At 45.6% G+C, this 25,944-nt stretch overlaps 1 protein-coding gene across 3 annotated transcripts in view; it reads right to left on the bottom strand.

Moving 5' to 3' along the window:
* The window catches only part of FSD2 (fibronectin type III and SPRY domain containing 2), a 42,369-nt gene that overhangs the window by 15,259 nt on the left and 1,166 nt on the right, over positions 1–25,944 (bottom strand). Inside the window, exons 1-8 of one of the 3 annotated variants that reach the window (XM_025893212.2) lie at positions 24,673–24,851; positions 24,387–24,575; positions 23,213–23,779; positions 5,368–6,009; positions 5,138–5,233; positions 3,367–3,597; positions 2,113–2,135; positions 1,002–1,123 (exon numbers count right to left, since the gene is read on the bottom strand). In XM_025893212.2, coding sequence (XP_025748997.1) covers positions 1,002–1,123; positions 2,113–2,135; positions 3,367–3,597; positions 5,138–5,233; positions 5,368–5,952 — 1,057 coding nt within the window. In that variant the 5' untranslated portion in view covers positions 5,953–6,009; positions 23,213–23,779; positions 24,387–24,575; positions 24,673–24,851. Of the gene's footprint in view, positions 1–1,001; positions 1,124–2,112; positions 2,136–3,366; positions 3,598–5,137; positions 5,234–5,367; positions 6,010–23,212; positions 23,780–24,386; positions 24,852–25,944 lie in introns of those variants that run through there. The other 2 variants (XM_025893214.2, XM_025893216.2) reach the window with 2 other exon arrangements.

Below are 25,944 nucleotides of genomic sequence, written 5' to 3'. Positions count from 1 at the left end.
AGCTCAGTGAAATCACCCCTCGAGCCATGAGTCTAAGAATGGCCTCCAAGATTTATAATTAAGGATGTCCATTACAGTGTGGTTTCTAATGGGGAAAAACTAGAAACATCCCAGCATCCAATCCAGCTGAAGATTAAGTAAAGAAATCAAGATATATACTCATTAAAATGATATTAAAGACGAACTTATCAGTGCAAGAAAATATTAATCATAATTTTTTTGATAAAAAAGCAGGTTACAAAAGAAAATAATTCCCTTCTTATTTCAAAATATCTGCGTAAAGGGAAAACCTAAAATGATATATACAACATTTTTACAATGTAGTTGGGGATTGGTGAGAAAGAGAAGGTGAGCAGTCAAAAAAAAAAAAGCTGAATTACAATATTATTCTTAGAAATCAGTAATCACAATAATATTTTTAAGAGCTATCTGGTACCATGTGACATACTATACATATATCACCTCATATGATTGTCACCATATCCCCAGGAGGCATTATTACATCCATTTTGCAGACAAGGATAGACTCAGAGAAGGTAGTTAAGTTGTCCAGAGTCACATAGCTAGGAAGTGGCAGGCCTGGGATTCTCACCAGCTCCACAGGATCTCAAAGCTCATCTCCTAGCCCCTGTGCTGGTCAAGTAAATAAAATTCGGGCTACTTACTTGGAGTAACTCAGGCAGGTGAACAGGTGTTTGTGAATCTGGGCAAGCTATAAACAAAAAGTATTTCAAAGCTGCCGGGGGCCTGATGTTGGCTCCCTGGAAAGTGAGGTAGGCACCTACCCCGCGGGAGGTCAGCCACTGTTCTCCCCCTTACGAGCCATAGAGACATGAAATTAGAATGAAAGAATACTTGTTTCTAAATCTTTATGATTTTCTTAGCCATCAAAATGTCTAACTCTTGATTAACATAACAATAAAAAACTTAAAAAAATGTCTAACTCGAAGCTCAGGAAACTGGAACTTTGTGGGAAGTGCGCACACAGGTGAAATACGCACCTGGGATGGTGTTAATGGAGCCCATGAGCTCCTCCACGTCAGAGAAGTCCAGAGTCTGGTCTTCAAAGTCAGGCTGTGTAGAGATCTCCACGTCTGTTTCTGTATTCAGGAATCTTCCAAGTCTGTTGGTATAAAAAGATTTGCTAATGAGAATGAAGAGGCATGCTCCTTAGGGTGTGTCTACTGTGCTGGGTCACTAGTAATACACGAGAGGGGCTTCTTTGCTGAATTTTTACTTCTTTATTTTAATATGCTCCTGGCTGCCTTCTGCCATCTGCTTTGGTGACTGACCCAGGGGGTCTCCAGTGGGGTCTCCAATGGGGAAGGGTGGGACTGATCTGTGCATTTGAGGGGAGGGAAGGGGGTCAGCTGGGGGGCATGCACAGGTTTTGATCTGGAAGCTCCCATCCCCACACGCCCCCCCAGGCCCCAAGATGTACAGACTGGGGGGCTTCTTTTCCATGGGGCCAAGCGCACTCAACCTGCTGAGGGCGGACAGGGGCTCTGGGCGTCCCTACCTCCTGGCAGTCAGGGGTTTGTGAGCGGCAGGGGCAGAATTCGAAACCAGGGCTGTCCTTTGCCAGAACCTGTTCTCTTAACCCTTATGTTATCAAGCTTCAGCATTCATGTTGCTTTACAGATGCTGTCTCATTTAATGCCCATAAAACTGTTCTGGTCTGCAGATCAGGAAGGTGGGTCCTAGGCTGGCTGGACTTGCCCAGGGTCCTGGGGGGAGCAGCATTCGAACTCCTGTCTGACTCCACGATGTGCATACTTTCTGCGGTGCTTAGTCTGGGTCCTGGCACAGCTGGGGGATGCTGGGGACACTGGATCCTGGTCCCTCCTGGTGAAAGGAGGGGCTCACGAAGGAGACCCAAGCACAGGCTTGCGGGCTGGGCCTGGCCACACACTCCTTTCCAGCCCTGGGATCCTGAGAGTCAGTGCTAGCGGGTCCTTGTGACCCCATCTTCCATTCAAAGCCAGTGCTATTTGATCTTAGGGGCAGACACGAAACCTGAAACTGGGACCATACACCCAAGGGGAACTACGTCTATTAGAGGAACAGAAAACGAACAGAAGAAGAAAACGTGTTTCAGAACAAAAGTGTTACCTGTCAGCCATGGCCACAGCATCCTAAAGAGGAGGAGGAAAGGGAGAAAATATCAAACTGATTTTGCAAATACATTTCTTTTTCGAACTATATAATGATACAAACACATTTTAAGACTTGGAAATGAGGAAAAAGAAAGGCAGCAGCCATGCCGCCCACTCTAACAAGACCACCCCGCCGAGGACCGCGCTCTGGCCCTGAACTGGACGCACTGCGTGAGCGCTCCACGGTATAGATATTCTTCTGTTCCGCCAATCTGAGACTGCACAACAGTTCACTGGAGGGGAACCCCGTTGTTTATGTAGCCATTCCTCTGTTAATGGACGTTTTGGCTATTGCTAAGGTGTCATCATTAGAAACATCAGTGAGAACGCTTTCGCACATACCACGTTCTGCCCATTCGGGATTACGTCTCTGAGATACAGCGATACTGTGAGACCAGTGGTTCACGAGGTCTGCATATTGGGGGCCCTCATGGAGCCTGCCAACTTGCTTTCCAGCTTCTGGTGCAGGTCCCTTGCCCCGCAGAGGAGTAGGGCAGGAAGGAAGTGCTGCTGGGCTTGGAGGGATCGCCACGGGCCCGGGGGTCAGTGGGGAGGCCCGGGGTCAGTGTGGAGGCTGTATTTGGCAATTGGGAAGCTCTGGTGGCTGAGGGCCCCTCCCTCCCATCCCGGACACCACAACCGCCCAGATTCCTGTGGGATCTTGTGAAGAAAGAGACCCCACCTCTGACCGAGATCGAAATTCCCACAGCCCGGCGGAATGGGGCCTTGAGGTCAGATTTAACTGGATTTCAAGGAAATTAAAAAATGGATTTTTTTTTTTATGTTTGAGTTTATAAAGATTTAAAATTGGTGCCCTTGTAACTGGAGAGTTGGAGGTGCCTTTTTAGCTCAGACAACCTCCTCCCTGGGGCTCAAAGGGGCCACCTGAGGTGACGAGAAAACTCTCAGAGCACTGATGTTGCTCAGCTCCCGGTGAGGGGACGGGTCTCTAAGAGAGAGAAACTGAGGCTGGTGGAGTCCTGAGCAACAGTGGAGGGAAGGGGTCAGCCGTGTACAGGTCTGCTCAGCCTCTCACGGCAAAGCTGAACAGAGACGTGCGGTGACCTCTTCACCATCGTGAACATCCAGGAACCAAACGGAGGCCGACCACAGTGGTCAACAGCAACACCTCCAGGCAGAGAGGGACACCCTAACCTGCCCAGCCATACTGTCACTTGGGTTCGTGATCTCATGTCACCTCATGACTGACCTTGATGAAGTCAACCTTCTCCTCATGGCACATCTCCTCTATGGTTTCCATGAGTTCCTTACAGGTGTCGAGGTTTTCCCCACAGCTGACCAGCTGTCCGTACAAGGCTTCCAACTTCACTCTCTTTTTCTCCCCTAGAGCTTGTATTTTTTCTTCATACTTTTGAGCGAGGGTTTCCAAGATCTCGTTGTAATGTGACTCAAAGTTTTGTTCTTGTCTTCCGAAGTTCTCCTGTAAGACAGTTGACCTCAGCACCATCACAGTGGATGTGGTATGTTGGCCATAGAACCACTGGGGGCATGGAAATGTATCCACCCAGAGATGTTTTAGTCATCTCCCCTGGGTCTTATTACCTCTTGCCAGGATGCTGGGGTGGGCGCAGCGGGAGCTAGGACCAGGAGTCTGCGGCTAGAACCCCTAGGATAATCTCTCTCCTGGCAGCATCTTGCACCCCTCCCCCTGCCCCCCCCAGGATGCCCCACCTCCACTGTGCCCACTGCATTCTTGGAAGGTGGTCGGTGAGGAGTCAGCCTGCCACCGCATCCTTGGACCTTAACACGGAGATGTTTGCCCTGGGATATGCCCACTAGCTTTCCCTCCTGAGCCCCCAACATCTCACGACACTCGCCTCCACTCCCTGACACTCGCATCTCACGAACACCAGGATCGCACAGACTCTCACATCAACTAAGAGAACGATGACGGGGAAGGGGAGGAAGGGTTGTGGCCAGATGGTGCAGCCTAGTAGGTGAGGAAGCGCAGGAGGGCAGAGGGAGGCTTGCGGCCGTACTTAATCCTGGGGCACAGCCTGTCAACTACTGGTCCTCTCACTTGGGGTGGAGGCCAAGAGAGCTCTGTGGGTTCTGACTGATGCCAGCCTCAGTAGACACCAGACACACTTCCGAAGAAGAGGCCCTTATGAATGACTCACGGAGTATTTGCTGAGCATCTTCTAGGAGCACAAGGCTTGCTCACAATGGTGCCAGTGCTGGTGTGAGAGGGAAAACTCAGAGCCCTCACTGGGGGGTGACTGGCTTTGATCTGACAGTGAGCTGCCAACGTGAGTGTAGGGAGTTCTGTCCAGGGGGCTGCACACTTCTCTCTCCTACCACTACCTTACGTTCATGCCTTCCCTGTGCCCTGCAGAGGGGATTAGTGCGATAGTCCTCCTCCCGCTTAAGACCGGGGGTGAAGAAGTTCCAGCTTCATGGGAGAGAGGCCTGCGGCTGAGCTAATTCATATGAGGTGCTCCTGTGGACCCAGTCCGAGGCTGTATTATTAACAGAAGCAGAGCATTCGCAGGAAGAGAAGAGAGGTGGAGAGTCTCCTGATCCTCAGTCCTGGTGCACCTGATCTGGATGGCGAGGCTGAGTGCTGGCAACACTGTGGTGTCTTATATACCTGATATCACACTGGGGACTGTGACATGTTTACTGACAGGCACAGATGATGTGTATTGATCTTATGAGACACAGATAACAGCTGGGGACACGAACAAGGAACGATGGGTGTCTTGCAATGCCTGGTCAAGGCTGGGCCATGAAAGAGCCCCACCTTGCAGCAGGGCTGAGGCTAAAGATAGAGGAGAGCTTCTGTGCAGGAGGGAATGCAGACAGGTCACGGGCTCCATGAGCTACATCCCCGAGGCCCCCTGGGAGAGCGGGGGGGGGGGGGGAGTCGGGGCAGAATCTCCCACCCCCAGCCGCAGCCACGGAGCCGGCCACCTGGGGCAGCAGTGTGCGTCTGACGGGTTCACCACGCCTGCTCTTACCTCCACCGTGATGAAAACCTCCTCCAAGTGATTTGCAAAATTCTCCATCTGGATAATCTGCTTTTCCAATTTGAACATGTTTTTGTGAATTTCATCCTAGCGAACAGAGGATCACAAGGAGACGTTAGCGCTTTCTCTCTTCCGTAGAAGGCCTTTGACATTCGTTCGCAGCCTGCCTGCTTGAGACACGCACGCACGATCCACAGCACGGACCGAGGCCACCTGCTTACCTTGGCGCTCTCCAGCGCCTTGCTGAGCGGGGTCACCTCATGCTGTCTGTGTTCGTCCGAAACCTCCACCGCCCTTACCGGAGCTCTGCAAGTGACGCAGAAGACCAGGGCGGCTTCGTCTTCGTCCTCCTCGGGGATGACGTAGCACTCGTACTCCTCGCTGGCTCGGCCGTGTGCGTACCTGTAGGCTTCTCGCAGGTCCCGGCTGGAGCCCGCGGCGCCCCAGCCCGCAAAGACACGGTCCCCGGCCTCGGCCTCGGCCCCCAGTCGCCAGTCCCTCTGCACCCCGTGCAGCCGATGGTCCAAAACCTCCATGTGCGACGCGCTTCCGTCGGCGAGCTCGGCGCCCCACTCGCCAGCACCTCCGAGTGCGGACGAATGGACAAGCTCCTCCACATCCTCCTCCAGGTCTCTCTGGGCCTTACCTGGCGCTGCCCCCCCGGGCTCGCCGGCCATTTCGGCGTGGACTTCTCTTCCCGTCCGCGTGGGTTCTTCTGGGAAGAGGTGCAGCCGGTCTTCGGAGTCATACAGATCCATGGGGTAGAAGTGGAAGTCCGGGGAAGCCCCCGCAGCCTCCCCCTCCATGGCGCCTCTGCACCTGCGAGGCTCCTGCCCCGCGGCTCCTAGTGGGCGTCCCGGGGCCTAGGGCACAGGAAGGAGGAGGAACCCCATTGATGAGAAGTCCATCCCAGTAAATGGTCATTAGATTGGGCTCCACTCACTCACAATTTTTTAAAAAAATCGTCTGAGGAGCTCAGCTATGGTTTTACTTTGAACCATCTGCAGAGCGGTTTACTTTCTCCAGGAAGGAGGGGCTCTCTAAGCTTAAAGGGGACCAGAAATTACCAGAGAAATGTCAATAGGTTCCTCTCCATTAAAACAAACAGAGGCCAAATAATGGGAAGTATCTCAGGCAAGTATTACTAAATATATAAATTGATAGAAAAAATTAAGATCTCAATAAATTCGTGTGAAGAACAATTCACAAAGTAATCACTTGTGCAAAAACATTTGGGAAATGGTCCATCCTTATGAGTAACAGGGAACAAATAAGTAAGATGCTTTTTTTTTTTTTTTTGCCTTTCCAGCAAGCAAATATTTGAAAATATAAGAAGGTTCCCCAAGGCTGGGTAGGGTACAGTGAAGTGAGTGCTCTCACATGCTGCGGGTTGGGGCATACACTAGCTACACCTTTCTGGAGGGTAAACTGGCTAACATGGATCAGGAGCCTTACAAATGTTCCCACTCCTTAAGCTAGTAATCCTCATCAGGACCCTGAAGGGAAATATCCAATACAGAGGGAAAAATGTTTCTATATAAAAATATCTATCACAAATACTGTGGGGAGGGAGGGGCGGAGGGAGAGGGCAAGAAAGAATCTTAAGCAGGTTCACGCCCAGGGCAGAGCCCAACACAGGGCTTGATCTCATGACCCTGAGATCATGACCTGAGCCAAAATCAAGAGTCAGATACTCAACCGACTGAGCCACCCAGGTGCCCACAAAAATTTGTATGACAGCGAAAAAAAAATTGTAAAGCCCTAATGATTAGGAGAATGGTTAAGTAAACTAGGATATGCAAACTCTATAGAATATAATGCAGACTTTAAAATATTAGGGAGAGCAAATGATAACTTGGAAAAAACTTACAGTATGATATTAAGTAAAACAAACAGATACTCATTACACAGAGACTATGATGTTTACTCTTTAATGGAGGTGCATAAAATCTAGAAAGAAATAATAAATGGTAGAAGTAATAAATACCACATTAGGAGCAGCTACTACTTACTGAGCACTTAGTGTGTGCTTTTTCTGTGCTCGGCCGTTTATAGGCATACCCCTGTGTGGTAGGCACTGCTATTATCCCCATTTTACAGATGACAAAACTGTGGCTCAGGGTATCTGGAGCAAGGTCCTACGGTGAGGAAGTTGTTGAGCTGGGATTTGAACCTTAGTCTGTGTGGCGGCACTGAGACTGTGCCTGACAGATGTCCAGCTACAGGGAGCTCAGGTGACCGGCTGCTCGGTCTGAAAGCCATCATCACATTGCATGGAGGACACACTTCCCATGGGCATCTCCATCCAATGACAGAGTGGATACTAAGGCAGATCCATTTCTGTTTGGCACGAAACTCCTCTGATGGCAGATTTTGGCTGGAGGACTCCTTGACAGCCTTGCCAAACCTTTCTTAGGGTGCAAGGCAGACTGGGGTGACTCCTCCAAACCCTCCTTCCCTCCCTCACTCGGGGCTGGACTTACATCCTGGGCTGATAGCTCTCCCAGCCTTCCCTATCTTCCTCCCCATCTTCTCTCAGACAAGGGTTTCCCTACAAATCCTCGTGTATCAAATCCCGTTTGGTGCCTGCTTCTGGGAGGACCCGGATTACATAGACTGCCGGACTCCAAAGTCCCAGTTTTCCTCCTGGCTCATAACGGCCATGATTTTAGATTACTTTTTATAATAGTTTTACTGATACAGAATTCATATACCACGCAGTTCTCCTGTCAGAAATGTATACTTCAAGGGTTTTTAGTCTATTCACGAAAACAAGCAGCAATTACCACAGTCCATTTTAGACCATTTTCATCCTGTCACAAAGAAACTCTGTACTCTTTAGCTATCACCACCCACATTCTCTCATTTCTACCAGCCCTAAGCAACCATTAATCTACTTTCTGTCTCTACTGATTTATAAATGGAATCATATAATATCCTGGATTTATATAATGGAATGATATAAATGGGATCATATAATATACTGTCTTTTGTGACTGGCTTCTTTCATAGCATAATGTTTCCAAGATTTGCCCATGTTATAGCATGTGTCAGTACTCAGTGCTTTTTAGAGCTAGATAATATTCCATTGTATGGGTATACCGTATTTTATTTATCCATTCATCAGCTTATTTGCATATTTCCCTTTTTTAAGATTTATTTGAGAGAAAGAGAAAGAGAGTGTGCAGGAAGGGGCAGAGGGAGAGGGAGAGAGAAACTTAAGCAGACTCCCCACTGAGCGTGGAGCCCAATGCGGGGCTTGATCTCACAACCCTTAGATCATGACCTGAGCCGAAACCAAGAGTCGGACGCTCAACCGACAGCACCATCCTGGCACCCCTGCATGTTTCTCTTTTCATTTGGGTTGTTTTCGCCTTTTGACTATTATAAGTGATGCTGCTAAAATGTTTGTGTTCAAGTTTTTATATGGATATATGTTTTCATCTCTCTAGAAGTGAGGTTGCTGGATCATAGGATAACTCTATGTTTAAACATCTGAGGAACTACCTGACTGTTTTCCAAAGTGGCTGCATCATTTGACATTCCTACCAGCAGTGTATGAAGGCTCTGGTTTCACCACATCCCTATCAACACTTGTTATTATCTGACTTTTTGATTATAGCCATCCTGGCAGGTGTGAAATAGTACGTCATTGTGGTTTTGATTTGCATATCCCTGATGAATACTGATGTCAGGTACTTTTTCATGCATTTATTGGCCATTTGTATATCTTCTTTGGAGAAATGTCTATTCAAATAGTCTGTCCATTTTAACTGGGTTATTTGTAAGATTTCTTTACATATTCTAGAGCCTAGTCCATTATCAGATACATAATATGCAAATATTTTCTCCCATCTTGTAGGTTGTCTTTCCACTTTGTTATTATTATTGTTAAAGATTTTATTTATTTATTTGACAGAGAGAGAGAGCACAAGCAGGTGGAGTAGCAGGCAGAGGGAGAGGGAGAAGCAGACTCCCCGCTGAGCAAGGAGCCCAATGTGGGGCTCAATCCCAGGACCCCAGGATCATGACCTGAGCCAAAGGTAGACGCTTAACCAACTAAGCCACCCAGGCACCCCCTTTGCAAAAGTTTTTTTTTTTTTTTTAATTTAAGTAGGCTCCACACTCAACATGGGGCTCGAACTCATGATCCTGAGATCAAGAATCACACACTCTTTATTAATGGTGTCCTTTGAAGCACAAAAGTTTTTAATTTTGATGAAGTCTAATTGATTTTTTCTTTTGTTACTTGTGGTTTTGGTGTCATATCTAAGAACTTGCCGCCAACTCTGAGGTTAAGCCAACCTTGCATTCCTGGGATAAATCCCACTTGGTCATGGTGTTTAGTTTTTTTTATATATACTACTGGGTTCAGTTTGCTGGTATTTTTTGAGGAATTCTGCATTCATATTCCTAAGCAATATTAGCCTGTAGCTTTCTTTTCTTGTAATGTATTTGTCTGGTTTTGGTGTCAGGAAGATACTGGCCTCACAGAATTAAGTTGGGAAATATGCCTTCTCTTCTATTTTTTGGAGGAACTTGTGAAGGACTGGCATTAATTCTTCTTTAAATGTTTGGTAACTCACTAGTGAAGCTACCTGGGCTTTTCTTCATGAATTTTCTCCCCCCTATTATTAATTCAGTCTATTTTTTATAGGCCTATTCACATTGTCAATTTCTTCTTGAGTCTTTTGGTAGTTTGTGTCTTTCCAAAAATTTGTCCATTTCATTTATCTAATTTATTGGGATACAATTGTTCATGGTATACGTTTTAATTCTTTTATTTCTGTAAGGCTGGTAATAATGTTCCTCTCTTTCATTTCTGATTCTAGTGATGTGAGTCTTCTTTTTCTCTTGGACAGTCTAAGTAAAAGCTTGTCAGTTTTGCTGATCTCTTTAAGGAAGCAGCTCTTGGTTTTCTTGGATTTTCTCTATTGTTTTTCTATTCCCTTCTTCATTAATTTCTACTATAACCTTTAGTTTTCCTTCCTTTTGCTTGCTTTATTCAGTTTGCTGTTCTTTTTTCAGTGTTTTAAATGGCAGGTTAGGTTGTTGATTTAAGATCTTCTCTTTAAATACAGACATTTATGGCTATAAATTTCCCTCTAAGCACCACTTTTGCTGCATCCCAATAATGTGGCAAAAACTTCTGGTATGTTTTACCTTTATTTTTATTCATCCTGAACTATTTTCTAATTTCCCTTTTGCTTTCTTCTTCAATACATTGGTTATTTAGGAATGTATTTTTAATTTCCACATATTTGTGGCTCCCCAAATTTCTCTGTTATTGATTTCTAACCCACTGTGGTCAGAGAACATATTTTTGTATTATTTCTAGCCTGTTAATTTATGGAGGTTTGTTTTAGCATTTGATTTATCCTGGAGAATGTTCTATATGCCTTGAGAAGCATGTGTATTCTGCTGTTGTTGGGTGGAGTGTTCTCTAGATGTCTGTGAAGTCCAGCTGCTTTATAGTATTGAGTGCCCTATTTCCTTGTTGATCTTCTTAGTTCTGTTATTGAAAGTAGAGTACTGAGGTCTCCAACTTATATTGTTGAGTTGTCTCTTTTTCCACTTACATCACGTTTTGCTTTATGTATTTTGGTGCCCTTTTTTTTAGGTGCATATACATTTATTTATTTTTTAAAAAGATTCATTTATTTATTTTAGAGAGAGAGAGAGATGGGGGAGAGGAGCTGAGGGAGAAGGAGAGAAAGTCTTAAGCAGATTCTTTGCTGAGCATGGAACCTGACATGGGGCTTGATCTCACGACCCTGAGATCATGACCTGAGCTGAAACCAAGAATCAGATGCTCACTTGTGGCACCCAGGCGCCCTACATATACATTTATAATTGTTATGTATTCTTGGTGGATTGGCCCCTTTTATCATTATAAAATGCTCCTCTTTATCTCTAGTAACATTGATACCAACACTTCAAATTGTCCTTCCACTTAGCCCACTGGAGGTTTTTATTTTTTTAAAGAGAGAGAGAGAGCCCGAGAGTTGGGGGAAGGGCAGAGGGAGAGAGAGAGAGAATCCCGAGCAGGCTTATGGGGGCTCGACCCAGGACCTTGAGATCATGATCTGAGCCAGAACCTAAAGTTGAACGCTTGACCAACTGAGTTGCCCAGATGCCCCCCACTGCAGGTTTTTAAATTCTAAGGCCAGGAAATCTTACAGGGCAGTGTAATATTCAGAATTGAGAGGAGCAGTTTTACTTTTGTAACAGAGGAAGGGAGAGTGTGAACACAGAACCTGCATGAAGCCTCAACAGCTGGCCCATTTCAAGAGAGAGAGCTACTCTGGGAAAGATTAAATATTATGTTAAGCATCTGGAATTTAATACTGTTAAAGTTACCCCTGTCCATGTATCCCTTGGAAACTCTTTATGTGCAGATGCTGTAGTCTGAAGATCCATGGTGTAAATGCTACCCCTTGAAGGAGCCCAAATGTGAAAAAAGGAGTGGGAGGGAATGGGAGCAGGAGGGGATGGCCAGGTGGAAAGAAGGAACAGTGTATTATTTGCTGCACAACAAATAACTATTTATCATCTTGCATGGTTTGCGAGGGTCAGGAGAGCAGCTAAGGGATGGATAAGAAACATTCTTTGTAAGCTAGGTGGTTTCCAATTCTTAGCTTTCAGCAAAACTGAAGGAGGATCTAATCAAGTGACATATGACTAAAAATGATTTTTCACAATAGATCACTGTGTAATTTTTTGCATACATTTCAGAGAGTTCAGAGTTGAATGATATTGCTATAATAATATGATTCATAATATATAATAATTCATACATGAAAACATGAGTTAACTTTTTTAAAAAGAAAAGCCCCATCCAGCTTATCAAGAGATGCATTTCCATTTCACTTTTGTTTAATAATTAATAATTATTTGTCAAAATTAGTAACATATGTTGTTTTGCTCACATATGACTACAAATTGTACTGATAAATTAATCCAGAAGAAAGAAGAGGTTACCATTTAGGGTCTTATAGTTCCAGGAAAATAAAAAAATTTAAATCACATGCATATATGTGTGTTTTTTTTTTTGTAGAGAAGTCTCATAGATGATCAATAAAAGACTTTCTAAGTATAGAGAAACAATACATTAGGACAAAACTCTTCTGAGAAGTTAAATGTAAACACAAGCTCAAGGAGAAAAAAAGAACAAGGTAAAATTTCTAATGTTATAAAAGAGGATTTTTTAAGATTTATATATTTATTTGAGAGAGAGAGAGAGAATATAAGTGGGAGGGGCAGATGGAAAGGGAGAGAGAATCCCAAGTCGACTCCATGCTGAGCATGGAGCCTGATGCAGGGTTTGATCTCACAACCCTGAGATTACGACCTGAGCTGAACCAAGAGTTGGATGCTCAACCAACTGAGCCACCCAGGCACCCCGTAAGAATTTTTGTTGCATTTTTTAGCACACTCAGTGAAGGGCATCAAACTGCAATAGTATTTAGAAGTCCATTAAATAAACTTAGGAGTTATAAAATAGTTTTATTTGGAAACATAAACATTTATAATGCCTTTTTTAAAAAGATTTATTTATTTATTTATTTATTTGACACAGAGAGAGAGAGCTAGAGAGGGAACACAAGCAGGGGGAGCGGGAGAGGGAGAAGCAGGCTCCTGGCTGAGCAGGAAGCCCGATGCGGGGCTCGATCCCAGGACCGACCGACCGGAGCCGAAGGCAGACGCTTAACGACTGAGCCACCCAGGTGCCCCGGAAATGGAAACATTTATAGCATGCCGGAAAGTGTATCTTTTGAAACTATTTGTACTTTTTAAAATAACAGCTTTATTAAGATATAATTTACACACCATAAGGTTCAGCTTTTAAAGTGTACAATTTAGGGGTGCCTGGATGGCTCAGTTGGTTAAGTGTCAGACTCTTGGTTTTGGCTCAGGTCACCATCTCAGGGTTGTGAAATTGAGCCCAGCACTGGGCCTGTGCTGAGCAGAGTGTTTGCTTGAGGTTCTCTCCCTCTATCCTTCTCCCCACTGGTGTGCTCCCTCTCTCTCAAATAAATATTTTTTAAAAAGTGTACAATTTAGTATTTTCAATAAACTGAAGTTATGGGCTCATCATTGCTATCCAATTCCAGAACACTCATCGCCCCCCAGAAAAACACATACTCATTGGCAGTCACTCCCCATAACCTGCTCCCCCAGCCCCTGGTAACTGCCATCTACTTTTTGTCTCTATTTGCCCATTCTGGACATTTCATATAAATGGATGCATACAACAGGTGGTCTTTGGTGTTTAGCTTTTTGCCATTGAACATAATATTTTCAAGGTTCATCCATGTTGTACAACGTATCCTTTTTACAGCTGAATAATATTCCAAGGGTAGGAATATAACATAATTTGTTTATGTTACAGATAACATATCCGTTACAGATAACATATCTGGTTGATGGATATCTGGGTTGTTTCCACTTTTTGACTATTACGAAGAATGCTGCTGTGAATGTTCATGTACAAGTTTCTGTGTGGACATATGTCCTCATTTCCCTTGGGTATATTCTGATGAATGGACTTGCTGGGCCATGTGGTAACTATGTTTAAACTTTTGAGCAACTGCCAAACTCTTTTCCAAAGTGGCTGCACCATTTTGCATTCTCACTGGTTGAGTAGGAGGGTCCCAATTTCTCCATGTCCCAGTCAACACTTGTTATTGTCCATCTTTTTGACTGGAGCCATCCTAGTAGATGTGAGGTGATACCTCATCGCGGTTTTGATTTGCATTTTCCATATGGATAATGATGTCTGCATCTTTTCATGCACTTATTGGCACTTGTTTACTATCTTTGAAGAAATGTTTATTCAAATCCTTTGGCCATCATGATGGTTAATTTTATGTGTCACTTTGGCTGAGCCACGGCGTTCAAGTATCTAGTCAAATATTATTTCGAATGTTTCTGTGAGGGTGTTATTTGGATGAGATTGACTTTTAAGTTGGTGGACTTTTGAAGAAATCAGATTGCCCTCCATACTGTGATTGGGTCCTATCTAATCAGTTGTAGAGCTTAACAGAACAAAGGTAGCTCTTTCTCAAGCAAGAAGGAATTCTACCAGCCGATGGCCTTCAGACTTGAACTGCAATGCTGGCTCTTGCCTGGGTCTCCAGACGGCCAGCCCACCCTGCAGATTTTGCACTTGCCAGCATCCATAACTGCATGAGCCCATTCCTTAAAATAAATGTCTCTCTCACATTCTTTATACATGTACATGTACCACCCCCCAAGTGGATTCAGTTTCTCTGGAGAACCTTAATACACCCATTTTCAAATTGGGTTATCCATCTATTTATTGTTGAGTTTTTGTTTTTTTTTTATTTACTTGAGAGTGAGCGAGAGTGAGCATGACCAGGGGGAAAGGGCAGATGGAGAGGGAGAAGCAGGCTCCATGCTGAGTGGGGAGCCTGACGCAGGGCTTGATCCCAGGACCCTGGGATCATGATCCCAGCCAAAGGCAGGTGTTTGACTGACTGAGCCACCCAGGGGCCCCTATTTATTGTTGAATTATAAGAGTTCTTTACATATTCTGGATACAAGTCCTTTATCAGATGTATGATTTGCAAATATTTTCTCCCACTCTGTAAATTATCTTTTCACTTTCTTGAAGGTGTCCTTTGAAACACAAAAGTTTTTAATTTGGATATAGTCCAATTTATCTATGTTTTCCTTTTAGCTTGTATTTCTGGTATCATGTCTGAGAAACCATCACCTAATACAAGGTTATTTACACTTTTGATAAAAATGTTCAGATAATGTAAATGTTCTAAGGGAGGTCATGAGCCAAAAAAAAAAAAAATTGAAGACCACTAATCCACACACAAAAAAGAATGACCTCTTTTTTGTTTTAAAGATTTATTTATTATAGAGAGAGCGTGCATGAGCAGGGGGAGGGGCAGAGGGAGAAGGAGAGAGACAGAATCTCAAGGAGACTCCCCACTGAGTGCAGATCCTGATGCAGAGCTTGCTCCCAGAACCCCGAGATCATGACCTGAGTGAAATCAAGAGTCAGACATCCAACTGAATGAGCCACCCAGGCATCCCTTAGAATGACCTTTTTGGTTTAGAGAACCAGTTTTTTGTTTTGGTTTTATTTTTTTTTTTTCATTTAACTGTACAAGTCCCAAGCAGGTACAGTTGATGTCCAAATATTGGCTGAAATTTCTAACCACTGAAATGTTCTACCATTCTAATTAATCTATACAAGCACTTTATCAACAACTCATTCCCACATAAAACCAGGAATTCTGTGAGCTGCTTAGCTTACTCACTAATCTATTTTGAAAACAAATTTACTGAAATATAATTTACATACCATAAAAATCACCTGTTTTAAGTGCATGATTCAATGGTTTTTAGTAAATTTCTCAAGTTGTGTAACCATCCCCACAATCCAGTTCCTAATGCCCCCTTTAACAATAAATTGTGGTAAACCTAATGCCTTTAAAAAAAACTACTATTGGGGCACCTGGGTGGCTCAGACATTAAGCATCTGCCTTTGGCTCAGGTCATGATCCCAGGGTCCTGGGATCGAGCCCCACGTCGGGCTCCCTGCTCCGCGGGAAGCCTGTTTCTCCCTCTCCCACCCCCCCTGCTTGTGTTCCTTCTTTAACTGTGTCTCTCTCTGTCAAATAAATAAAATCTTAAAAAAAAAACCAAACTACTAGTATGGGGGTGCCTGGGTGGCTCAGTCAGTTAAAGCGTCTGCCTTCGGCTCAGGTCATGATCCTAGGGTCCTGGGATAGAGCCCTGCGTCATCAGGCTCCCTGCTCAGCGGGGAGTCTGCTTGTCCCCCTCCCTTTGCTCGTGTGCACTCTCTGTCTCTCTCTCTCTCTCAAATAAATAAATAAAATCTTTAAAAAAATTAAAATAAGAAAACTACTATCACTAAACTATTCCAACATGGTATATATGCAATACATTTTGGAGGAAAATAACAAAATAAAAAAAAAACCCTAAAGATACAGGTTAGCACTCCCCCCACCATCATAACGTTTATTATGATCCAAACAGCCCCCTTTAATTTCCACTATGGGATCAGAGTCAGTGGGCAGCTGTTTGTCTAACCCCTTGCTCTACAGGTGCACCTAGGAATCGGGTTCAGCAGCCTCCCCAACCTGCAGTGCTGGTCTTTCTGCAGTGAGGGACTCTGTGACCTCTGCTGACAGACTGTCCTTTTAATAACCACCGTAAAACTATAGGAAAAAATGCCATTCATTTTTCTTTCCATTTTCTCTGGTTTTGATTGCCTTTTTAAAAATACAGTGTTTTCTGCTGGCCTCATTGTGAAATCCATGGACACTGGCCCATGCTCTGCTGGCTGTTCGGTGACATTCGATCCCGTTGACCCCGCTCAGCCTGCCGTCTCCTCTTGGGACGGCCGAACCCTTTCTGAGTCCGCCTGCTGGGCTGCTCCTCACGCCGGCCTTCCCCAGGCTTCCGTCCCTGTTCCCCTCCTCCCTCTCCACTTGCCCCAGGTGACCTCGTCCACTCTCGCGCCTCCATGTCCCCCTCTCTGCCAGGAGCTCCAGATTCTTGTCTCTGGCCCTGACCTCTGCTTCAAGCAGAGGCAGAAGTTTAGAGAAGCCGTAGCCTTCCTGACCATTCCCATTCTCCCCAAATTCGACACCGCCAGATGGAGCTCACTGCCTCTCACTTTCTCCACTTTGATGTGTGGTGTGACAACACGCATCCTGTCTCCCGAGCCACAAGCCCGTGATCACCCCCCCACAGGCCACACTGGCAGATGCTTGAAGTCCCAGGGACTTGGCACCCTTCTGGAGAACCCACTCTTCAACCTCTCTGTGCTCTGCCTTTAACGCCTGTGACGTGCTGAACTGTCTGGGTCCTGATCCCCTTCCTGCATACTCCTGCTATATGCCTTCAGTTTCATCTCTGTTCCTCTGCTCTGGCTACAGAGACCAGGGATCACTCAGCTTTTCTACCCACTCTCTCAGGGAAAAGAACTTGGCCCGTGTTCAAGGCTGGTCAGAGAGGGGCCTTTGCCCTCGTAAGCCCAGACCTCCCTGCTCACTCCAGGAGACAGCCGCCAGGCTCCTCTTGCTGTCTGCCCCCGCCCCCAGTTCTGTCCTGTGAGCGCGGGGAAAGGCTACGGCGGGGTGATGAAGAGCACAGAGGACTGACCCAGTCCCCCATCTGGCCTTACTTCAGGAAGACTCATAGGAGATTCTGGATCCCAGGGATAGAGACCTGCTCTGCCCTTAACCCGGGGAAGCCCCCAGCCATCTCTCTTCATCTGGGCTCTGTCCCAAATGTCACTCTTCCAACTGAATCGGGGCAATAACCCTCCTTGGAGGTCCCTCACACATCCCCCATGGGCTCATCTCAGCTTTGTGCTGATGGCAGGACAAAACACAGCAGCCGACTGGCCTTCTTTGAGCGCGGAGGACAGTGGGGATGGACACACAGGTTCTGCCCTGGTGAGCCCCTGGGAATCTCGCCTCTACGCCGCCCCGCTCTGAAGTTCCATGTAGGATGCTCTTGTTTCACTTCCTCCGTCAGCACCAGCCAGAGGGGCAGACTTCCAGCAACCATGAGCGACAAAGACAATGCTCTCTCACCACATACATGCATGCAACTGGTTTCTGGGGTCTGGATCCACATAAGGAAACTTTACTCCCCGGACTCCAGGACCGGGCACGTCACATTAGGGTTCAGGAAAGCTTCAGTCCTGTTCTCAAATGCTCTGTAACTCTTACACAGAAGACAGTGGTGAGCATCAGTAATGTGTGCTGAGGTTGAGGACCATGACAACACAGGACTGAGGCATGAGGTACTAGCTCCACAGTGTCCTGGACCACCAACAGGTCCGCAGGGACCTGGTCTACCCCCTGGGTAGGGGGAGGGGATGAATGAAGGTTGCCCCCAGAGGAAGCATCACAAAGCAAGAGGCTTTGGGGCCAGTAGTTTGCCTCCCTAGCATCTGTGACTTATGAGGATCCCAGAGCCTGGATGTTCTTTGGGGTTACTCATAAGAACCCTGCCCACCTTAGACTCTGGCTGGGGCAGTCCTGGCATCTCCTCACAACATAGCTTGTTTTAGGGATGGGGAAGTGTGGCTTCATGTCAAGTAGGACACAGCTCCCTATGATAGGTCTGCATCCCAGCAAAACTAGCATTGAGATGGACAAAGAATCCTTCCTCTACACCCACACACTCGTGCCAGACCCAAAGACACTCCTGAGTAGCATGTGCATCACCCCTACTTTAGCTCACGTCTGTCTTCTGTGGCTCCCAAGGCCAAAGGGGGCATCCAGCTGTGGAAATGCCACTTTGCCTTCTCCCCTGTCCTGATCCATCCTATGACCCCACATCCCTTACTGGGCAACAAAACAAAACTGGCCTTCTATCCTAAGAGGCTCTGAATACTGCCTTTGCTCTCCTGCAAGTCTGGCCCCCTAGCTAATCAGAATTACCCTGTTGTGGGAAAGGACAGTCCCTTCAGTAAATAGTGCTGGGAAAACTGGATAATCACAAGCAAAAAAATTAAAATTGGACCCCTATTTTATACCACTTACCAAAATTAACTCAAAATATAGATAAAAGGCTTAAATGTAAGATGTGAAACCATAAAACTCTTAGAAGAAAACAAGGGGAAAAGGTCCTCGACATCAGTCTTGGAAACAATTTTTTTGGATGTGACACCAAAAGCACAAGCAACAAGAGCAAGAATAAACAAGCAGGATGGTATCAAACTAAAAATAACTTCCACTGCAAAAGAAACAATCAACAAAATGAGAAGGCAACCTATGGAATAGGAGAAAATAGTTGCAAACTATTTACATGATAGTTGATATCCAAAATATGTAAGGAACTCATACAACTCAATAGCAACCCCCCCATAATCTGATTAAAAATGGACAGAAGATATAAGTAAACATTTTTCTCAAGAAGACATCCAGATGACCAACAGACACATGAAAAAATGGTCAACATCACTCATCATCATCAATCATCAAATCAAAACCACAGTGAGGGGACGCCTGGGTCACTCAGTTGGTTAAGAACCAACTCTTGATCTCAGTTCAGGTTTCAATCTCAGGGTCGTGAATTCAAGCCCTGTGTTGGGCTCCATGCTGGGTGTGGAGCCTACCCAAAAACAAAACAACAACAACAACAAAAAACCCCAAACCCACAATGAGATAGCACCTCACACCTTGTTAGCATGGCAGTCCCAGAAAGACAGGAGGTAACAAGTGTTGGCAAGGATTTGGGGAAAGGGAACTCTTGTTCACTGTTGGTAGGAATATAAATTGGTACAACCATTATGAAAAACAGTATGGAAGTTCTTCAAAAAATTGAGAACAGAACTACCATATGCTCTAGCAATCCCCCTTCTGGGTATACATCCAAAGGAAATGAAATCCGAATCTCAAAGAGAGATCTCTACTCCTATGTTCATTGCAGCATTATTCACAGTAGCCAAGACAGAGAAACAACTGAAGTGCCCATCAACAAATGAATGGATAAAGAAGATAAACAATGGAATATTATTCAGCCATAATAAGAAGGAAATCCTGCCATTTCCAACAACCTGGATGGACTCTGAGGGCATTGCGCTAAGCGAGATGAGTCAGCAGAGAAAGACCGAGACTGTATGATCTCCCTCAGGGACGTGGAAGCCAAACAAGCTGAACTCATAGAAACAGAGGCTGGAAGGGTGGTTGCAGGGCCGGCGAGTGGGGGACATGGGGGGACGCTGGTCAAACGTTACAGACTTCCAGTGATAAGATGAGTAAGTTGACAGCGTGGTGACTATGGTTAACAAGACTGCATTGTATACTAAATGTTCTCAGCACACGCCATAAAAAGGTAATTCTGTGAGGTGAGGGACCCTACGGCGAACAACCTCGTTGTGGTCACCATCTCACGGTGTAGCCGTGTATCACATCGTCACAGGGTAGACCTTACACCTGCCTGGTGGCAGACGTCAATTATATCTCAGTAAAGCTGCAGAAACATGGGAAATGTCTGTTGCTGCTGCAGGACATCGAGATCTGGGGGGTGTCTGATACGTAGCCTCACTAAAGCAGAAACTGAACGAGTAAAGGCGCAGCCCAGCTCCTGGCAGGGGAAGCGCTTGAAGGCGGGGATGGAGGCAGCGTGGCGCAAAGAAGAGCATGGCTTTGGGGGTCAATGCCGTTCTCGCCATATGACCTTGACCACTGAGCCAAGCCAGCTTCTTCATCTGTAAGGGGAGGGCATTTGTTGCAAGGATTAAATAAGCTAATACTGCTACAGCGCTCGGGGCCACACCTGAGTGTCACCTTGTAGGCAGAGATTTCTTAACACCATCTTGTTTCTACAGTCTGCTGGCCGTGTGCCCCACAAGCCCCTTGTGAGCATCCCTGTCCAGAGTACAGCACAGATTCATGTTGCTCTGCTTTGGCAGAAGTGGTAAGTCCAAATGTCCTGCATTCTGAGGGCTCCATTACTGGCAAGTCTCAACCGACTCCCCTCCATCGACCATCAGGTACCCTCATGCCCTGGTGGCACCTCCCCAAACAGCCTCACCCTCAGTGGACACCACTGTTCTTTCTGACCAAGCCCAGTGCTCTCTCCCATGCCAAGTCTGACCCTCAAGAGGGCCACTGCATTCTTAACATTCATTAATAACAGCATGACACCCACTCCCTTCAGCACCCAAACCAGAGACCGGGAGCTCACCCTTGACATCACCCAGGTGACTGATGCCCAATTAAGGCTGATTCTGGTTCTATCAATTCAATCTCCAGATAACACCCCCACCCCACCCTTCACCCCTCTCTGAGGCCACTGCCCTCTGGATTCAGAAAGCTCTATGTTTGCATTCTGTTTCGGCTACTTCTTTGTGGTGTAGCCTTGGGAAAATCACCTCTCTGGGCCTTACTTTCATGAGCCCATGAGATGGGCTTGTTGCTAGTTCCTGCCTCATGAAGTCAGCATTTAGATGAAATAACATAATGTATGTAAAATTTTTTGGATGAAATAATACAATGTTGTGTAAAATGCTTAGCATAGCATGTGGCTCAAAGTCAGTCCTCGGTCTGTGTCAGCTGCTGTCATGAATGTGGGGGTGGCTGCTAGCATCATTATCGGGACCTCGGCCTCTCCCACTGGGGCACTCATGAAGGGTGAGGACCAGGGCCACAAAGTGAAGACTCACAGTGGCCATCATGGGGTGGAGCCACCCGTGGCCACTGTGGGATCATTCTGTCCCTTGAAAACAACTGAAGACAGGAGAAGGCACCAGAGCAGAACAGCCTCACATGCAGGCACAGACATCGGCTGTGAGGTCACTGGTCCTCATGGCAAGGGCTTCCAGGGGGCCCAGGCAGAGGTGTGGAACTCTAGGGATGGAAGGGCCCTTGGACAGCATCTCATTAACGTCCTGATTTTAGGATGGCAAAATGGAGTTTCTGTGAGAAGACAGGGCTTGCCATGCCCAATTTCGTTTAACCAGGGGCAATCTGGGGCTACTCTGTGTCCAGCCCAGTGCTGCCTGCTGGACATACAGCCCAGCAGGTAAAGAGTTGGATCCAGACCCAGTTTTCCACGAAACCGTATCACCTACAGACCCCGGAGCAGCCTGCTAAAAACAACACACTTCTGTGTGCTACCAAAAGGGAGAAAACCAGAATTCTGTATTACCAATAAATCATGCTGACCAATGATTTCAGCTGGAAGGTGGAGAGTGAAACACCAAATTGAACTGTTACACAATCAAGAAGACTGGAAAACATTAAGGACAAATCCAATGAGCACAAATTCTTCCATGCCTGCGTTTCGCCTTTGGACAGACAAACAAACTGGTCTGGGCGCTCGGCACCGAAGTAGGAGGTTTGCAACACACGCACATAGCTGCTGTGCACTTTCCTCCTCAATGCCCAGACTCCTTCAGTGTCTCACCAAAGTATTCAGAACTGGGGGAGAAAGGAACATGAACAATAAATCGTCATTTTATAAGTGATGAAACTGAACCTTAGAGAAATAAGTAGGTCACAGCCTATAAAGAATACAGTGGCACCTGGGTGGCTCAGTTGGTTAAGCAGCTGCCTCCTGCTCAGGTCGTGATCTCAGGGTCCTGGGATCGAGCCCCACGTCAGGCTCCCTACTCAGTCAGGAGCCTGCTTCTCCCTCTCCCTCTGCCTGCCGCTCTGCCTACTTGTGCTTTCTCTCGCTCTCTGTCAAATAAATAAAATCTTAAAAAAAAAGAATACAGTAGCTAGATAACTTCTACTCTAGGCCGTAGGGCTGCAGAAAAAAAGAAGACTTGCTTAACTGTTATATGAGAAGTATGTGCATTAGTTAGAAAAGTCTCCCACAAAATGATTTTTAGCCTTCTATGGGGCATGAGCACCTCTGGGAATCTACTGAAAGCTGTGAATTCTCTAGCCCATAAGCACACAAACATAGTTTTGCCTGTAATTTCAGAAGCTCACCCATGTAGCCTTTTGCAATTCCTGAGCCACAGCTAAAGAAACTTGCTTTAAAGTGTTGGCTGTATAGTGACGCAAAATAGCTCAAATCACCTTTACAAAGTCCAAACCTGAAAGCTTTCTGTGGGAGGAGGGGTTTGTATAACAGGTGAAAAATGCCTATAATCCTGTTTTTCCATATTTCAATCAAAACATGAAATTATGATTTTTCGGGACACACATGCAGATTAAAATAAAATGTGTTTATCAGCCCGCCACCGCAGCCAGAGGATAACACTATATAGGGTTCCAAACAGTTCTAGCAATTGGGCCCCTGCACTAAAAATACTCTAAGGGCACATTGCGAGAAATCGTCAGCCAGCCTCTCTCGATCTGCCGGGAGGCTTTCACACTCTGTACCAACACCACATTCAGTCAAGGCGAGTCCACGCTACGGGAAAGCACAGAAAGCATCCCCACTGTTGACTGCCATTTACAAGTCCGCAATTTAAGATGATATCTCTTTCCCTAAAGGAACGATATTGCATTAACATTGTGGCATTAAGTAACTGAGCTTCTAGTAATACCCTTTGCATTAGAATAGGATTACCCAAAAACTTGCCTGCTGATTTAAGGGTCCACAGGTTCTTCTTTTACCTCCGAGGCCTCTGGAGAAGGGCTAGGAAACAGAGGATTTCCTTCCGGGCTACCTGTGCGAGGCCCAAAGGCTGCCCCTGCCTGGCTTACAGCAGGGGCTCTGCCCCTGGGGCGCGGAAGGTGATGGTAACATGAGCCGGCTCCCGCTGCAAATAGCAACAGGCCTGCCATGTGTGAAAGCCCAAATATAGACCTGCCTAGGCTGTCTTGCACTTCTTACTGCTCAAGTGTCACCAGGAGGGGTCACATGCTGTCCCCAGAGTTTCTTCATTTACTTGGATTTGAGGCCCCATAGCTCCACGGCGCTGCTCGGAGGGCCAGTCGTGTGCAGAGGGCTGGAGGCCATGCAGCCCATGCAGAGAGTGAAGGCTTCTGAGAGTCCCCGGGCTGGACAGCTTCCACCTACGCCCATGGTCTTTTCTCAAATTGTTTTGAACAAGCACAGTTCTGAAAGTAATCAAATGCAACTTCATTTGTTTTTTTCTTCCACCATTCCTTTCACATGTACTCACTGTGGGAATCATTCCCCTCTCTGGATAAAAAAAAAAAAAAAAAAAAAAAAAAAAAAAAGAGAGAAAGAAAACCAACACACCCATGACTTTCTGCTCCCTCTTAGGTGACATTCAGTCCTAGGGTCATTTGAAGGCATAGTCTCCATTCAGTAACTGAAGGTACCGTCCAGAATATTAACGCAAAAGTCAAACTTAGCTTAGCCAGTATCAAAATCTTCTCCCCTACCCAGCCTGGGCCTCTTTAGCTGGAAGTCTGCCCTGGGAAAGGAGGAATGAGGTTGGTCTCTTCTCCCCACACCTCCTCCCTGAGCTGCTGGTGGAATGCCAGGGCGGGAGGCACCAAGGTGATAAGACAGCTCCTAATGGAGTTGATGCCACAGTGGGTGCTAGCTTCAGGCTCTGGGCTGGTAGGTGCTTAGAGCTCTCTATCGTGCACCCTCCTTCCCTCTTTGTCTCTCTCCTTCTCTCCTGGGGAGTTTTTGTACATCTCTGGCGTTTCCCATTATGGAGACCTTTCCCTTGAGTTCCCACAAGGCTGAGAACCTTTTTCTTCCAGGGGGTCCCTCGCATTCCCCTTCTAGGCCCTGCTGGACCACCTTCACGATCACTCAAATGAGGTCTCCTTACCCATGCTGTTGACTCTCTTAGGCAGGCTCTGACAATTCCTTGCTGACTCTGTCATTCTGCTGGCTCAAGAGGCAGACCCATTCTTGGTCCCTGCAAACTCTGGGAGACAGTCAGACCCAATGCAGCCACCTCCCCTGGCTCTGCCATCAAAGCAGCCAATCCACTCGCCTCAGGCCACCATTGGCCCATCTGCAGGAGATACAGCAAGCTCTCTGAAGAAGGGTCCCTTTGAAGATCCCTCACTGGGCTTGGGGGTAGAGGACAGGACTTCCAACCATCCCCGTACCCAACGAGTGTTCTCCAGAGAAACTGCTCCACCACTTTCCCTCCTGAGAGCATGAATTGGGTTCTGGACCGTTCCCTTGAAAAGTTTGCTTGTGGTGATTTGATCTCAGAGTTTTACATCCATTGCTTTTTAAATCTCAATCAAAATGTCGTTTGAAAAATATCATTGCTGCCAGGTATCTATAAAATAAAAATATTAGAGGCACAATAAAATATCAAAAGCAAAAAAATTGTAAGAAAAAATTTATGCAAAGAGGTATGTACAAGAATGTTCACCACAGCATTATGTATGTTTGCAGAAAATAGAGATTAATCTATGTCTATCGATATAGAATTTGTTAAATCACAATACAGTCAACTCAATATTGGCAAGTATTAAAATAATCATGTAGATGTCTATCTTTTATGTGGAAAAGACCAACGATATATCTCTAAGTAGAAAAAGAGTGTAAGGGGCGCCTGGGTGCCTCAGTTGTTAAGCATCTGCCTTCAGCTCAGGTCATGATCCCCAGGGTCCTGGGATGGAGCCCCGCATCGGGCTCCCTGCTCTGTGGGAAGCCTGCTTCTCCCACTCCCACTCCCCCTGCTTGTGTTCCTTCTCTCGCTGTGTCTCTCTCTGTCAAATAAATAAATAAAATCTTAAAAAAAAAAGAGTGTAAAATATCATTACAGCATAATCATATATATGTTAGAAAATAAATACATAACATAGGTATATAAACATATTATATATAACATAATATATAATATAAACATATAATATATAGTATAATGTATAATACAAATATACAATAATATATGATATTGTATATAATAGTACACATAAAGTGAGAGCACAGTTTAACTCTTTTGAGTTATTTTATTTTTTTCTTTACATCTTTGATGGTACCTATTTTAATAGCAATTATATATACACCTCTTATTAATTTTTAAAAATATTTTTATTGAAAAATAATATATGGTATTTGGCTTAGAAAAAGGCCAATATTACCCAAGAACCATAAAGTGAATATAAAGCAGGCATGTATGCTGGTAACAACAATTATTAGGTTTGGTGGGTCCTTGCCCTTATTTTTTTCTAAGAATGTACAAACATCCTTCCCTCACACAAAAATAGAAATTACTTTTATAATTAGAAAGCCTGCTAGTGTCATTGTTTAAAAAAGATTTTATTTATTTATTTGTCAGAGAGAGAGAGTGCATGAGCACAAGCAGGGGAGGGGCTGAGGGAGAAGCAGGCTCCAGCTGAGCAAGGAACCCAGTGCAGGACTGA

The sequence above is a fragment of the Callorhinus ursinus genome, unplaced genomic scaffold (assembly GCF_003265705.2).
Source record: "Callorhinus ursinus isolate GAN/ISIS: 27379988/994484 unplaced genomic scaffold, GSC_fseal_2.0 scaffold45, whole genome shotgun sequence".
In the NCBI taxonomy this organism is placed as follows: Eukaryota; Metazoa; Chordata; class Mammalia; order Carnivora; family Otariidae; genus Callorhinus; species Callorhinus ursinus.
The sequence above is the reverse complement of the archived record's forward strand: the minus strand, read 5'-3'. Positions and strand labels throughout refer to the sequence as shown.